Below are 17,632 nucleotides of genomic sequence, written 5' to 3' on the forward strand. Positions count from 1 at the left end.
GGTGAAAAGGAAAGAGAAATGTTAAATGAGTTGAGAAAGGAGGCTTTGAAAAAAATGAAGAGAGGACAGAAGAGGAGAAGAAAGAGTTTTTCTGGAGAATCTTGGATATGAGACTGAGGAAGTGGTTCATAACCCAGAAAAGTACAGCAAGAAAGGACTAAAGAAACTTACATATGAGCGAATGTAATGTATTCCAACATAAATGGAGTGATATCGGGATTTTAGAACTCAACGATTACTTGAGGGACAAGAACCCAGATATTGTGGGTCTTACTGAAACAAAACTGAGAGAGGAGAAGACCTGATGATGGTTGGAGAAGGAAATATAATGTTTGGAAAAGAAATAGAGTAGGTAAGATGGGAGGAGGAGTGATGTTGCTGGTTAAAAAAGATATAAAGGTGGATCAAGTGAAAGAAGGTATGGGAAAGGCAGAAGTGCTAAAGATCAGAGCAGAAACTAATGAAGGAAAAAAGAGGCACTACATAGTGGTGTACGTACCACCTAAGACAAATGCATGGTCAGTACAGGAATATGAAGAAATGATAAATGATACAGGAACATGTCTGGAAGAAATGTTGGTTGTGAACGAACTATAATGATGGGAGATTTTAATTGTAAAGAGGTGTGTTGGGAGGACTGGTCAATGGAGGGATCAGAGACAACATGGGGAAATACGCTATTGACACTGGCAATGGAAAATGTGTTAACTCAGTGGGTCAAAGAAGATACTAGGTTTGGAGGAGAGGGAGCATCGTCAAGACTGGACTTGGTCTTTAGTACAGAGCCAATGGTCATTGAGGAGATGAGGGTGGAGTGCCCTTTAGCAAAGAGTGATCATGCAGTTTTGGAGTTCAAGGTGATAGATGAAGAGAAATCTAGAAGAAATGAAGAATATAAAGTGGGAAGATGGAATTATGCCAAGACAGATTTTGGAAACCTAAAGAAATTCTTTCAAGAGACAAATTGGATGAAATTCAAGAGTGCTAAGGAGCAAATGAAAAGTGGAAGGAATTTATAAAAATATACAAAGAAGGTGAGAAAAATTTGTACCAATAAGACAACATAGAGAAGTTGGAAAGCAGGACTGGTTTAACGATAGATGTGAAAAGGCTAGAACAAGAAAAGAGGATGCATGGAAGAGGTGGAGAAGGAAAAGACGGATTAAGCAGTGGGAAAGTTACAAAAGAGCAAGAAATGAATATGTGTTGATTAGAAGAGAAGAAAGAAAGAAACAAGAAAAGGATATAATTGATAAATGTAAAGACCAACCAAGGCTTTTTACAGACATGTGAACAACAACATCAAAAATAGAGAAAGTATTGAAAGTTTAGAAGTAAATGGAGTATGCAGTGAGATCCCAGGAAATGGCAGAGGCTATGAATGGATGCTTTGGAAGGTATTCACAAAGGAGACTGCTTTTGACAAACCACTGGTAATGGAACAGAAAGGGATTATGAAGGAGTTTCAAGTAACTGTGGAGGAGATCAAGAATATGATGGGGAGTTTAGAAGTGAGAAAAGCTGTGGGACCTGATGGGGTATCAGGATGGATTTTAAGAGAATGCAGGAGCAACTGGCAGAAAAAGTTTGTGAAGTAATTGATGCCTCATTAAGGGAAGGTGTAGTGCCCCAAGACTGGAAAAGAGCTAACATTGTCCCAATTTATAAATCAGGTAACAAGAGAGACCCATTGAACTATAGACCAGTGTCACTTACAAGTGTGGTAGCTAAGATGTGTGAGAGGGTGGTGAAGAATAGATGGACAGACTTCTTGGAGAAAAATGACATACTTTGTGAATGTCAATTTGGTTTTAGAAAAGGGCGTTCATGCACGACAAACCTGATATGTTACTATTCGAGGGTGATAGATGTAATACAGGAAAGAGATGGTTGGGCTGATGGAATATATCTGGATTTAAAAAAGGCCTTTGATAAGGTACCACACCGGAGACTGATCTGGAAACTTGAAATGGTAGGAGGAGTGCATGGCAGTTTACTAAAATGGATGGAAGACTTTTTGGTAGGAAGAGAAATGAGAACAATAATTAAGGACAGACCATCAGAATGGGGCTTGGTGGAGAGTGGAGTTCCACAGGGATCAGTGTTGGCACCAGTAATGTTCGCGGTCTACATAAATGACATGGTGGATGGGGTGTCCAGTTATGTGAGCCTATTTGCAGACGATGCAAAATTGTTAAGAAAAGTGAGATGTGACAAAGATTGTGAACTACTCCAGGAAGACTTGGACAGAATATGGAAATGGAGCTGTACATGGCAAATGGAGTTCAACACGACAAAATGCAAGAAATTAGAGTTTGGCAAGAGTGAAAGAAGAATCAGGAGTATGTACAAGATAGGAAATGAAGACATAAAACCAGTCATGAAGAAAAAGACCTTGGGGTGACAATTACCAATGACCTATCGCCAGAGAGACATATAAACAAAATAATTGGAGAAGTATTGAACTTATTGAGGAACATAAGAGTGGCGTCAGATATTTAGATGAAGAAATGATGAAGAAAATAATTACTGCAATGATAAGACCAAGGCTTGAATATGCAACAATACAGTGGGCTCCGAACTTAAAGAAACACATAAGGAAACTAGAGAAAGTACAGAGGGCTGCAACAAAAATGGTGCCTGACTTAAGAGATTTGACTTATGAAGACAGACTGAACAGAATGCAACTTCCGACCCTGGAAAACAGAAGAGAAAGGGGAGACCTGATAGCAATATACAGAGTGATGATTGGCATGGAAAAATGGATAGGGAAGATCTGTGTATGTGGAATGAAAGAATGTCGAGAGGGCATGGGAAAAACTAAAATGGCCACTTATAGGAGAGATGTGAAAAAATATAGCTTCCCTCATAGAAGGGTGGAAGCATGAAATAGTTTAGACGTGGAAGTGGTCAACGCAAGGAATATTCATGATTTTAAGAAAAAGCTGGACATTAGTAGATATGGAGACGGGACAGTACGAGCATAGCTCTTTTCCCGTATGTTACAATTAGGTAAATACAATTAGGTAAATACACACACACACACACACACACAACACGAGCATAGCTCTTTTCCTGTATGTTACAATTAGGTAAATTAGGTAAATACACACACACACACACATAAGATGGGAGATGGAGTAGAACTAGAAAAAGTAAAATAGGAAAAGGACTTGGGAGTGACAATGGAAGAAAATAATCAACCGGTTAGCCATATTGATAGAATTTTCAGAGAGACGTATAATTTGCTAAGGAATATTGGAGTAGCATTTCACTATATGGACAAGGAAATGATGAAGAAATTGATAAGTACTAAAATAAGACCTAGATTGAATATGCAGGAGTTGTGTGGACTCATAAAAAGAAACACATAAGAAAATTAGAGAGACTACAAAATATGGCTACAAGAATGGTTCCAGAATTTAAAGGGATGGCATATGAGGAGAGACTAAAGGCAATGGATCTACCAACCTTGGAGCAGAGAAGAGAGAGAGGGGATCTGATACAAGTTTATAAATTGATTAACGGAAGGGATGAAGTGGATAATGAGAAACTGATCCTGAGAGAAGAATATGACTTTAGAAGCACAAGATCACATAGTAAGAAACTAAGGAAAGGACGATGTCTGAGAGATGTTAAAAAATATAGTTTCCCACAAAGATGTGTTGAGACTTGGAACAGTTTGAGTGAGGAAGTGGTATCAGCAAAGAGTGTACATAGTTTTAAAGAAAAATTGGATAAGTGTAGATATGGAGACGGGACCCACGAGCATAAAGCCCAGGCCCTGTAAAACTACAACTAGGTAAATACAACTAGGTAAATACACACACAGGTAGTGTGGACTCTCTCCATGAAATCAATTATTAAAGAATAATGAGTGAAAAAGATATTCCATCCAAATGCAGACATGAGAATAGAGAAGGGGCTGATGATGACTATGTCGGTGAGGGAGAAGATTCAAGGGTTCGATAGAGACAACTTCACTACTTAAGAGAGTGTCAAATATTGAATGTAAACTAGATAAACTGATAAAGGAGAAGATGGAAATGAAAGAGAATAAAGAACAGGAAATAGAGTTTATAAGACTGAAAGAAAGGATAAGAAAAGTGGAAGAAAATGAAGCTAGGCTAAGAGCGGAAAACGAAGAACTAAAAAAGGAAGTAGCTAACTACAAGAAGCAGATGGAAGAAGGACTCGGTAAAGCCGAGAAAGAAAAGGAGAAGCTGAAAGATCTAGTAAACAAGGAAGAGGAAAGAGTACAGAACGTGATTAAAAAAGAAGTACAAGCATGGAGAGTCCAAGATAAGAAAGATAAGGCCGATTTTCAGGAGGTGATTCAAGAACAACTTAAAGAAAAACAAGAAAATATGACAAACAAAATGATAGGAGTCCTCAAGACAAAAGGAGATAGTGGTAAATCAAGTGGAGTTTGGGGAAGGAAAATCAGAAATACTGTATGTTAAGATGTACATTAACAAAAAGGAGTTAACAATCATTGGAACATATGTGCCACCAAAAACAAACTCATGGACTAACCAAGAATATAGAGACATGATAGATGACACAATAAGGAGTCTTACAAGAATCATTAAGGAAAGGAGAAAAGTGATATTGATAGGAGATTTCAACTGTAAGGAGGTAGACTGGGAAAATTATGAAAGTGGTATGGGGGAAGATGCCTGGGGAGATAGATTCCTGAACCTAATGATAGATAATTTGATGGTCCAAAGAGTAAAGGAAAACACAAGATTCAGAGGAAACGATGAGCCGGCAAGATTAGACCTAGTTTTTACAAGGGATATACCAATTAACGATGATATAAGATACAAGTGCCCATTGGGAAAGAGTGACCATGTAATATTAGAGATGGATATAGAAGAAGGAAATAGTCTGGTGGCAGAGGGGTGTAGGTGTGTTTTGGCGTACATACAATGTTTTATTGGTGATTCTGGTAAAACAAACCATACAGAACCCAAATCCGCGTGATGCCACTCTGTCATCCTTGAGCAATTTTTTTTACTGCCAAAATTCAAAATGGGCCGAGATCACCAAATTGATTACCATACCTAAGAAAAATGGACATAGAGATCTGGTTTTGATGTCAAAACATATGTTTTAAGGGTCTGGGAATCCATTAGAACACACAAATAAGCTCGATTTGCCTTCTGTGAATATGGATTTTCACATTTCGACGATAAAAGTGCTCAAAGTGTGATGCCAGTGATGGCTGCATAGGGTTTAGACAAATATGGGTTTAGCAAAATGTTTTATTCACACTTATATCCCACAGTTAAGCTGAAAACATATATATTCACAGCTACAGTTAACGTGATTAACAAGTCATAGGGATGAAAGAAACAAACAGCAGTCAAGAACGGAAACAGTCAAATGAACCAAGCAGAGATCCGTTGTATGCAAGACGGAAATTATATGCTAATTTGCCAACATAACCACACAAATCTTGTGACAATCCCAAAATGTCATCATTAGTCTTCATCCGAATCCTCATTTGAGGACAGATGATTTAGTTTGATCGTTGGAGTTTTCTGCAGTGACATCCGTTCTGTGACGAAATGTTAGCGTCAAAGTTATCAGCTATTGTCTGAAAGAGAGCTGCATTCTTTCAGACCTGTGAGTTCTTGGCTCTGGGCAGCAGCATGGGACAGAGGCCTTGAATCGCAGTATTTCATCATAGACGCCGGATGGAAGTTATGTAGACATTCAATGAGGGACTTTCTCTGACTGTAAGAAGCGAGACCTGCAAAGTTGTGTGTCTGTTTGTAAGATACTAGTTAGATGTTTCCTATCATAGCTGCGGGTAATGTGGAGTCTAATTTAGTGGAGAGCAGGGACAGCAGGTGCAGCAGGGTTTGGCTTGCATCATCCAGTGAGTTTTCTAAGCTGACTCTAGTTTGGTATTTGGACTTGTCATGTTTGAGTGTCTTAGTTTCAGCGACAATGAGCTTTGCCAGATACTGCTGCATCGATGTCTTCATCATTTGACGAGCTTCAGAATGCTAGAGATTTACTCCTGAACGAGAGAATACTGCTACAGAGGACAGGACCAGAATATCATGTCCAAAATGTTGTGATAGTTTCGACATCAGATTGCGGCGCGTCAGGGACTCTCCTGTGAGCAATGTATTGTTCATGCAGTTCTATGGAGTTCCAGATGGTGACGGTCTTCATTTAGATCATGTATGACTCGTTGAAAGCTTCATCTTCAACTTGTACAGGCTTATGAGAAGCAAAATGGATGTTGCGAGGACCACGAAAAGTTGACATACAGTCTTTGTGGTACTGAGCATCAGCAGCATGTAAGTCGCTGACAGATATGATGGATGTTGTGACTCATCATTTCACAAGATCACATGCTTTCAGGATAACATCCTTCAAGGTGTCTTGGTTATGTCCGCGATCAGCAGTTCGGCATTGAACGAAGGCGATCGCTCAGGGTTTTTGAATCTGGTTCTGAAGAACACTGTTCACCACATATTAAACAATGCTCTTTGAATTTGAAGGGTGTGATAGTCGAAGGAGATCGTTTCACATCTGGTTCTTCTGACAATTTCCTCTGTTTTTGTAAGAAGCGTTTTATGTGAGTCTTTGATGTGTATGTTGAAGCACAGTTTCTATGCACGAACAATGATCTAGATGTATCTTGTAATGTGGATGTCAATGAAGCATGCAAATATAGTTTACTAGCAGCTACAATGGAATTGAGTCTGTCGGGTCCCGAACTGTTAGAGGTGCTTCACCATCACTACAGGTCATGCAACTTTCCAAAAGGCAAGCGGTGTTGGGCTGTGATGAAGAATCCATCTTGTTTGACAGCCTGAAAATGAGGATACACCATCACCAAAGGAATATATGATAGAAAGCGAGTTTAAAGAGTTATGTTATTAGGTTTCTGCAATAGTAGAAGCAATATTAGCATGATTAATATACGCCAGCGGTCAGAGGTGCATTGTGTAGGAAATATTTTGAAAGCAACAGACACCATGCCCATAAGAACAACTATTCTACTAGTTCTATGCCAATGACTGTATTGTGCGGTAAAACAAATCATCAGAGGAGATAGAGTTTATTTGTGTGTTCTAATGGATTACCAGACCCTTAAAACATATGTTTAGACACCAAAATCAGATTTCTATGTCCATTTTTGGCGAATGTATAGGCAAAAATCGAATTTGTGATCTCGGCGGCCATTTTGAATTTTGGCAGTAAAAAAAATTGCTCAAGGATGACAGAGTGGCATCACGCGGATTTGGGTTCTGTATGGTTTGTTTTACCAGAATCACCAATAAAACATTGTATGTACGCCAAAACACACCCAGGCAAAAAATCCTCATTCTGCCACCAGACTAATATACATCATAAAATGCTCAATAGAAAATGGAACAGTGCCAGTGGAGTGGAAAAGAGCTGAAGTGGTTCCCATATATAAGAGCGGAAGGAAGGAAGAACCTTTAAATTACAGGCCGGTATCACTAACTTGTGTAATATGCAAGATGTGTGAAAAAGTAATAAAGAAGCAATGGATCGAGTTTCTTGAAGACAACAAAATATTATCAAATAGCCAATTTGGTTTTAGAAAAGGTCGGTCATGTGTGACAAATTTATTGAGTTTCTACTCTAGAATAGTTGATAAAGTACAGAGAGAGAGGATGGGTTGACTGTATTTATTTAGATCTAAAAAAGGCTTTTGATAAAGTGCCACATGAAAGATTACTATGGAAGTTAGAGGAGAAGGGTGGCTTAAAAGGAAGCACATTGAGATGGATGAAGAATTATTTAATGGGAAGAGAAATAAGGACGATAGTTAAAGATATGAAGTCCAAGTGGAGAACAGTAGACAGCGGAGTGCCACAGGGGTCAGTATTGGCACCAATACTTTTCTCGTATATATAAATGACATGCCAGAGGGAGTGAACAGCTACATAAATCTGTTTGCTGACGATGCGAAACTGTGCAGAGTCATTAAACAAAAAGAGGATTGTGAAATACTACAGGAAGACTTAAACAAGATCTGGAAATGGAGCAAAAAATGGGAGATGGAATTCAATGTGGACAAAAGCCATGTCATGGAAATGGGAAAAAGTGAAAGACGACCAGTGGGAATCTATAAGATGGGAGATGGAGTAGAACTAGAAAAAGTAAAAAAGGAAAAGGACTTGGGAGTGACAATGGAAGAAAATAATCAACCGGTTAGCCATATTGATAGAATTTTCAGAGAGACGTATAATTTGCTAAGGAATATTGGAGTAGCATTTCACTATATGGACAAGGAAATGATGAAGAAATTGATAAGTACTAAAATAAGACCTAGATTGGAATATGCAGGAGTTGTGTGGACTCCCCATAAAAAGAAACACATAAGAAAATTAGAGACTACAAAAAATGGCTACAAGAATGGTTCCAGAATTTAAAGGGATGGCATATGAGGAGAGACTAAAGGCAATGGATCTACCAACCTTGGAGCAGAGAAGAGAGAGGGATCTGATACAAGTTTATAAATTGATTAACGGAATGGATGAAGTGGATAATGAGAAACTGATCCTGAGAGAAGAATATGACTTTAGAAGCACAAGATCGCATAGTAAGAAACTAAGGAAGGGACGATGTCTGAGAGATGTTAAAAAATTTAGTTTCCCGCAAAGATGTGTTGAGACTTGGAACAGTTTGAGTGAGGAAGTGGTATCAGCAAAGAGTGTACATAGTTTTAAAGAAAAATTGGATAAGTGTAGATATGGAGACGGGACCACACGAGCATAAAGCCCAGGCCCTGTAAAACTACAACTAGGTAAATACACACACACACACATTCTGAGGTCACGGGAGGGACAGGGCATGGACCAGGAGGGGAGGGTCAAGTGGGTGGAGCTTTAAGGCTTAGTTTTTGAGGGAGTTTAACCAATCCAAGGGAACCTGAAACCTTCACCTGGTGTGGATCTGCCAGGTATTGCTACTGGAAAATATATGGGCTAAGATGGCAAGGAGTTTACAGGTCGCAACTGTACATTTAAGGCACCATGTACTGCGTATGTTCTGGACCACTCATTGGGTAAGTTAGATTGGATGGTGGTCTGACAGTTTCAGAGGAAAATGACTCTTTTTTCACCGTTTTGGTAGAGGCGGCTTTGAAATGTCATGCAGTGTGTCGTAGAACTCTCTGGCAGCAGTTGGATAAAATGCATACCTACTGGTCTTTGGTATTTGTGATTGGTCCAATAGGTATGCACACAGCTCCAGCCTTTATCTTATGTTTCTAAAAAGTCCTGATGTATTTTTTATGTATTGCATGAAAAAATTACTCTACAAATAAAAAAAAAATGTAATTTTCAATTAGAAAATTAGTCAATAAACATGAAAAAAAAGTTGCAACCCTTAGGTTTTCATTAGAAAACAGAGTTTTTGAACCTTCACTTATGTTTGTTGCTGCATCTCTTCATTCACAACAAACTCAACTGTTGATACCTGTTGACATTAAGGCATAATGGCTAAGCTTTTTTTAAATGAGACCAAATTTCAGTGCCCAAGTGTTGCCATATCTTATGGAGAAGTTTTAAATGCCAAGTGCTTTCCTAATGGACCAGTGTGTACCTATTTGACACCTTACCCTATGCTGTGAAGTGTTCTGTGGATGGATATTCAAATAAGTCTGGTTCTGTAGTGGCCAACTAGCATGAAGATTGGTAATTAGAAGGAGTCTGATGAAGCTGTATATAAGTGGGATGTGCAGGAAAAGGCTAGTGGAACTAAAGTAACTTCTGGAATGATGCAAATGAACAACTCAGTAAGCATTTAGGTATTCAGTATAATGCTTTTGATGGTTAGTTATGGTGTAACAGACATGTACTGTGTGATTCATAATTGAGGGGTGAGGCTGGCAGTGATAATACTTGAGGTATGAGTGTACTGCAGTATCATTATCACCACAGCTACCGCTACTATCATCAATTAAAAAAAAAGAAAAAAAATGGATTTGTAGGGTCTTTTTTTCTCTATGTATCATATTTTGTATTTTTCATCATAATTTCTGAAAGAAATAGCTGTAGTCAAGGGAAAAAAGTGAATAGAATATCAAGCAAAAAAAAAAATTGAATGGAGTGGGAAAAATTGGATAGTCGTCAGATGGAAGGAAATGTAGCTACACTGGATGAATATTAAACAAAATGTTATTTACTCTAACATTGCAGATGACATTTTACTCATATTCTCTGCAGGCACCTGAGCTCAGAGCTGTCAGAACATGAAAAGCTAATTGATAAGATGGTGAGTGCTGATTTCACCAAATACATCACTGAGGACCTCAACCGCCCACTGGATGATATACAACCCTTGCTGGAAGAGGTGAGTAGAATAATATAGGTAGTGAATACAAGTAGAAGTTTGATGAAGAATAAGAAGTGAAGAAAAATTTAATGGAGCTTAAAGAAATTTAGGAATGCTAAAAAGTTTATAGGAGGATGGAGTTAGGGGGAGCTACAGAAAATGTGTTTTTGTGTACAGGTAACTCTCGATTTATGCGATAGATTCATTCCAAGAGGCATCGCATATATGAAAATTTGCGTAAAACAAACATGTAATTCTCATAAGAAACAATAGATAATAGGGCTGGTGTGAGATGTGGTCCAAAAATTTTTTTACAAAATACTCAATTTATTTGGCTAAATTAACATGTTTTTATTATTTACCATTCTAAATACTAGAAGTGTATTTAAAGTAAAGGGAAATGCAATAAATGATAAGAGAAAGCAAAGAATAATAAGAGAAAACAACAAAAAGAATACGTAAACAAAACACTCACTGCGTCACTAACTTCACCACTCACACCACAGTCAGTCACCATCTTCCTCTGAGCATTACCACTTTCTCAAAAATCCACTTATCAAAAATAACCCCACTTGCAGAAGAAGATGAAGGACATTTTGGGGCCATCTTGGTGAATTATAGGCAAATTGAAGAGATTCCGTCTGTACTCGGTGCTGGCAGACTGCACATGAGGCACGAGAAGAGCGGGAGCTGGATCCAGGATTCTTTAACAACGTCAGAGCAACCTCCTGCCACGAAATGGCATTCATGAACGCTTGGAGGGACGGTAACGAGGTTGCTGTGAGGTTGCTCTCAGGCTGCTGGTAACACCACCTCTCCAGGTGGTGTTACTGTCTTATATATGCATTTATGTTCACAAAACATTTCTATTAGCTTTTTACAAACCTTGCCTCCAAGAAAGGATTGTTTTGTAATGCATAAAGTGAAATCTTACATGGAATACCAAAAAATAAAGCAGAGATGAGATCGCCCACAGACGAGGTGGAGACTTGCGGCGACTCGGCCGCTTCTTCTTGTGACCCTTTTAGCTCACATGTTGTCTTCACCACGATATTTATGTTTCCACAACTCTGTTGCCTGCTATAATGGATATCATATCTTAGTATTCATATATGCTCATGCCATGAGGATAACCTTGCCTTTGTGGCACAGAGTGATAGTGAATTACTAATAAAATACCGAGGTATTTCATTAGTAATTCACTATCACTCAGTGCCACGGAGTTGGGGTTATCCTCATGGCATGAGCGTATATGAATACTAAGATATGATATCCATTATAGCAAGCAATAGAGGAGTGGAAACATAAATATCGTGGTGAAAGACAACATGGAGGCTAAAAGGGTCACAAGAAGAAGAAGTGGCTGAGTTGCTGTGAGTCTCCGCCTCGTCTGTGGGCGATCTCATCTCTGCTTTATTTTTTGGTATTCCATGTAAGTTTTCACTTTATGCATTACAAAACAATCCTTTCTTAGGGGCAAGGTTTGTTAAAAGCTAATAGAAATGTTTTGTGAACATAAATGCATATACATATAAGACAGTAACACCACCTGTTACCAGCAACCCGAGAGCAACCTCATAGCAGCCTCGTTACCATCCCTCCAAGCGTTCATGGATGCCATTTTGCGGCAGGAGGTTGCTCTGACGTTGTTAAAGTTTCTTGGATCCAGCTCCTGGCAGCCAATGAGCACTTTTAGGCGGGCTACCAACCTCCACCCGCCAACAGCAACGAATCTTTTTGGATGCTATTTTATGAAGGTTGGTATGTGAGCAGGAGGTTGCTATGGAGGTGGTCTGTACCAACATAGATAACAACCTGCTTCTTGGATCCGGCCCCTGAGCTCCTACCTATCGGCCAGCTGTGGAACTCTGGTGCGCAGTTTGAAATTACGTCTGGCGCTCAGTTTGAAAATGCAGTTGGGCCAAATCGTGTATAAGCAAACCAATCACGCAAATTAAATTAATTATACTATTTTTTTCGGTCGTGTTATAACAAAAACATGTAAATCAAACTCACGTAAATTGAGAGTTACCTGTATATGTATGGATATACCTAGTTGTAATTCACAGAGTTTGAGCTAAATTCATGTAGTTCTACGTTCATAACCCTTTTAGCCCTGTTTGGGTACTGGCATGTAAGTGGATCTCTTTGTTAATCATTTTTGTTGCCCTTGGCCAATACTCCTCTTACATATATATATATATATATATATATATATATATATATATATATATATATATATATATATATATATATATATATATATATATATATATATATATATATATATATATATATATATATATATATATATATATATATATATATATATATATATATATATATATATATATATATATATATATATATATATAATGTACAGTGGTACTTCGAGATACTATCGCCCTAACATATGATTTTTTTTATATACGACGAAAAATTTTATATGATTTACTCTTGAAATACGACGATATTTTGAAGATACGAATAGCCATTGGTAGGTGGCGCAGCGATTGCTTGGCTACCCGCGTCCACCCGAACATTCAGCCCACGTTGTGTATCGTTGTTTGTCCTTTGTGCATGTATGTGTCTGTACTCCTCGGCAATGTGTATTTTTTCTTAAGTTTTGTGAACTCAAGACCATGGGTCCCAAAAGTAAAAGTTTGGCGAGAAACACACAAAATAGCCTGTATTGACATACTGATTACACTTAGAAATTCAATAAATGAGTGAGTACAAATGGTGTTCTGCCCACAAGCAACTCTTCCTCTTTGCAATGCAAGAAATCAAAAGTCTCTAGATGTCATGTTTACCAAAATATCACAGGTTGAATAAGGTAGTATCATCAGTTTATGTGGCCTTGCGTCTGATTGGGTTCAGCTGCCTTGGCTGGAGAGAGAGAAAACGGGCCCCTTGTATCCTCTCTCTCTCTCTCTCTCCCCTCTGTTCTGATACCACTCTCATTCAAGAGTTGTCTCCTTGTAACATGGCGAGAGACCTGAGGTATAGAAGTAAGGCTTGCAGTAGAGGTGGCGGTATCAGACACAGTGAAATCACTCGCCCACACCATCCATCATTGGTGACACAGTGACGTAGAGCATATGTTTATTCCTGCCCACAAGCAACTCTTCCTCTTTGCAATGCAAAAAAATCAGAAGTCTCTAGATGTCATGGTTACCAAAATATCACAGGTTGAATGAGGTACTATCATCAGTTTATGTGGCCTTGTGTCCTATCGGGTTCAGCAGCCTTGGCTACAGCGAGAGAAAATGGGCCCCTCGTATCCTCTCTCTCTCTCTCTCTCTCTCTCTCTCTCTCTCTCTCTCTCTCTCTCTCTCTCTCTCTCTCTCTCTCTCTCTCTCTCTCTCTCTCTCTCTCTCTCTCTCTCTCTCTCTCTCTCTGTCGCCTGTTCTGATACCACTCTCATTCAAAAGTTGTCTCCCCGTAACATGGCGAGAGACCCAACGTATAGAAGTAAGGCGCGCGGGAGAGGTGGCGGAAACAGTCACAATGAAATCACTGTCACCGTGCAGAAGAGGTGGCAGAATCAGACACAATGAAATCACTGTTGCTGCTACCATTCATCATTGGTGACACTGTGATGTAGGGCATATGTTTACTTCTGATGAGTGTTGCCAGCTCACAAGCAAAGAAAACGGGAAGAAAATAGCCAAAATATAGCCGTAAAAAGCCTAAACGTCTATCGATGTGCCCCATGCCTTGCGTGATAAACGTCTATCGATGTGTCCCGAGTTTTGCAGGTTAAGTTAATATTTTGAGCAATATAGTTAATTTATATCATGCATACAATAAACATTGTATTTATCTTATATTAAATTTATATTTGGTTGGTATTTAAAGCATGTTTTTTTTTTTCGGGGAAGGGTAAATTCATATCACAAGAACGAATTAATTCTATTTCCATTAATTTCTAATTTCTATGGAAAAAATTGATTTGCTATATGATTTTTTCTTATATACAACGATTGTCATGGAATGAATTAAAATTGTATGTCAAGGTACCACTGTATATATATATATATATATATATATATATATATATATATATATATATATATATATATATATATATATATATATAGTAAGATCTCGGTTTACGTCAGAGTTACGTTCCTGAACCATGACGTAAGTCGATTTTGTACGTAACTCGAGTTTCCGTACATTTCAAAGCATATTATCGAGTTTTCAACCAATCATTGTTTATGGTCATTCAGGAAAGTTAAAGGTTATATTGTTATATTATTTACAACTATATAGGAATATGAAACACAAGTTTGTTTTTGTTGTTGATTAGGGCCACGAATGCGAAGGACTGCAGGTTGCCGAGAGGGGTGGCCCTGAGGCCGCCAGGAGGGTGGGCAGGTCGAATGCTGTGACGCCCAGGGCAGACAGCTGGGAGCGTAGTGCAGTGCGGTGGGAGTAGAAACGTGGGCAGCAGGGCAGGAAATGCAATAGGAAAGGGCAATAGGGATCAGCAGACAGGTGCAGATGGTGCAGGTGAGCTGCGAGTGTCGTGTGGCCCAGGCGAAGGCTCCGGAGTTGTTATTGTTGTGATGGGTGCACGAGCCCTCAAGGTCGTCAACCTCCCCATTTTTTTCTTCACTCCCTCACACAGCTGCTGCCTCCCTTTTCATGTCTTTTAATTACGTCCTCTTTTTCTTGTAGCGTAATAGTTTTCCTTTTCTTAGCATCACTGCTGTCACTAAGGAGTTTTCTCTTTGGTGCCATTGAGCAAGATACTAAGAACTTGAGTCAGTAAACGCAGAAGTAGGATAACACTCTTGCCAGGGGCGATGGTGTGGTGGAACTGAGGCAGGGTGTTATTGTATTCAAGCGTGAGGTGGGCGATGTGACGGGTAACCACCAACAATAACAATAAATTCCGCGCTTTACGATTTATAAGTTTTCAATTTTTTTAATCTTAAATTGCTTTATAGTGGACTGACGTAACTATGAGTTTGACGTAACTCGAGACCGATGTAACCCGGGACTTTACTGTATATATATATATATATATATATATATATATATATATATATATATATATATATATATATATATATATATATATACACAGGCAACCCCCACTTAACGAAGGGTTACGTTTCCCAAAAAAACTTTTGTTAAGTGAAACTTCGTTAAGCGAACCGATTATAACAAGTTTAACCCCTGACTTGAATTTCCATTGGCAGTAAACAAAGCGAGAGTGCATCATAGTACAGTGAAAGGTTTAACCCCTTCATTACCGACTCCGTGATCCTGCGCGTACCAACCCCCCTCCCCCCAGCACCGAGTTTTTCGAGTGCTCATAATTTCGCATAGGTAGTCTAATGTTCATTTCTATGCCCATATTTAGTCATCTAAGTATTATTTTTCATGTCTTTTGATAGATTTGGTCATGGGATGTATACTTTTTCAAATCGGAAGTTGTTATACATGATTTCCTATGACCTCGTCTGACATGAATAGCTGGAAGCAGTCCAAAGCACTAATGTTATCCCGTGAGATATCAGGATGAACACCTGAAAAATCTTCTACTAGGGCAGGAACAGTGCCAGGACGATGATCAGAAAAGGGATCAGCCATGAGTGTGAAGGTGTGAGGTGAGGGGCTGGGTGGTGTTTCCTCATCGTCACCATCACTCTCATATAGGTCATCACTATTCGCCTCACTGTCATTTTCTGGCAAATATTCATCATCTGAATCACTTGTGAGGCCTTCTGATTGTGTCAGATTATCATCTGATCCTTGCAAGTCATCGTCAAGAGGGGTATAACTCTCAGAATCACTGCTGGAGGAGCACAAAGATGCCATAATGCGACGCGTGTCAAAGTCAAACACATGCGCGTACCAACCCCCTCCCCCCTGCACCGAGTTTTTCGAGAGCTTCTCATAATTTCGCGTAGGTAGTCTAATGTTCATTTCTATGCCCATATTTAGTCATCTAAGTATTATTTTCATGTCTTTTGATAGATTTGGCTCATGGGATGTTTCAAAGTCAAACACACACACTGATGGGTGGGGCGGTTCACATCACCACCCCCCGCCACCACGGGCCAACGTCCTTGAAACACAAGGTGCCAATTAGTCAATTTGTCACTGTCGTAAATTACAACCATACAAACCGAGAAATATGGAGCCCTGGGTATCATTACTAAGCAATGAAGTACGCACGTACTTCATCGGTTCGGCAGCCGAAAGTTGACATGAAGTACTATGGTACCTCATCGGTAATGAAGGGGTTAATGAAAGTAAAAATTAAGAAGTTAAACATTTAGGCAGTTTAATTTAAGTCGTTATAATGTACACTAATGTATGTACGTAACTTTATAATGTTGATGATCTTAAATTTATGAAGGGAGGGAGAGTGAAACGGGAAAGACACTAACTGGCAACCTGTGGAATGTAAACAAAGAGCTCTTCATTGTATCACATACAAAACTTATGTACCACATTTTCACAAGGCTTTCCATTTTATCCATTGTAGTCATGAGTTCAGGTCGTTCTTTTAGCTTGCAAGGAAGATTTGGTCTCACCATCCTTTTTGATAGAGTCTGCTGACTTGAAAATAGTACAGACAGTAGATGGAGTCAAGATGGTGGCAAGCAATGCTATTAGTTTTCTTGCCTCTCATGTCTGTGAATAATATCCAGCTTCACTTCGAGGGTAAGAGACTTCCTGGCCTTCTCAGCAACGCTAGGCGACATTGCAGGGCGCTTTGGTGGTAAATTGAGGAAGGGAAGACGAGCTGCTGCTGATGCTGTTATTGTTTTGAACAGGGGCAGTGAGTGGTGCGCGTGTTGTCAACGAGAGGCGCTGGTGTATTCAAAAGCCTGTTGGCTTGCGTGATATGGCGGGCATTTCAAACTTGGAAAAAATTACCTGGATAAAACTTTGTTAAAGCGAGTCTGGTGTTTGTTAAACGAGCAGATGGTAGTAAAATGAAACCTTTGTTGTAGAGAAATTTCGTTGTGTGAACCTTCATTAAGCGGGGGTTGCCTGTAATATACGGTAAGACCCTGCACTTGGCGAAACTCAGCTCGGTGAAATTCACTTTTGGCGGTAGGGTTGTCACGGACCACCGAGTACACGCTTGGCGATTTGAATTCAAACTTGGCGGCCGCACGGCGAACCACGTTGTTCCCTTGTGACATCAGACCTCTCTCTAAACCTATCAGAACACAATTGGAGAGTCCCCTTCAGCCATTTTGTTTGTGCTACCATCTGTTTTGCTAGCATGGGAATGAATTCTGGTGATTTACTGCCAACATGGCCT

At 39.3% G+C, this 17,632-nt stretch overlaps 1 protein-coding gene across 2 annotated transcripts in view; it reads left to right on the forward strand.

Annotated features, from left to right (window-relative positions):
- LOC123514971 (vacuolar protein sorting-associated protein 54-like) overlaps positions 1–10,386 on the forward strand; it is a 250,921-nt gene extending 240,535 nt beyond the window's left edge. For both annotated transcript variants that reach the window (XM_045273260.1, XM_045273261.1), the window contains exon 10: positions 10,227–10,386. In XM_045273260.1, the coding sequence (XP_045129195.1) occupies positions 10,227–10,371 (145 nt within the window). In that variant the 3' untranslated portion in view covers positions 10,372–10,386. The remainder of the gene's footprint in view (positions 1–10,226) is intronic.
- Positions 10,387–17,632: the final 7,246 nt, after the last annotated feature.

Source organism: Portunus trituberculatus, chromosome 38 (assembly GCF_017591435.1).
Source record: "Portunus trituberculatus isolate SZX2019 chromosome 38, ASM1759143v1, whole genome shotgun sequence".
In the NCBI taxonomy this organism is placed as follows: Eukaryota; Metazoa; Arthropoda; class Malacostraca; order Decapoda; family Portunidae; genus Portunus; species Portunus trituberculatus.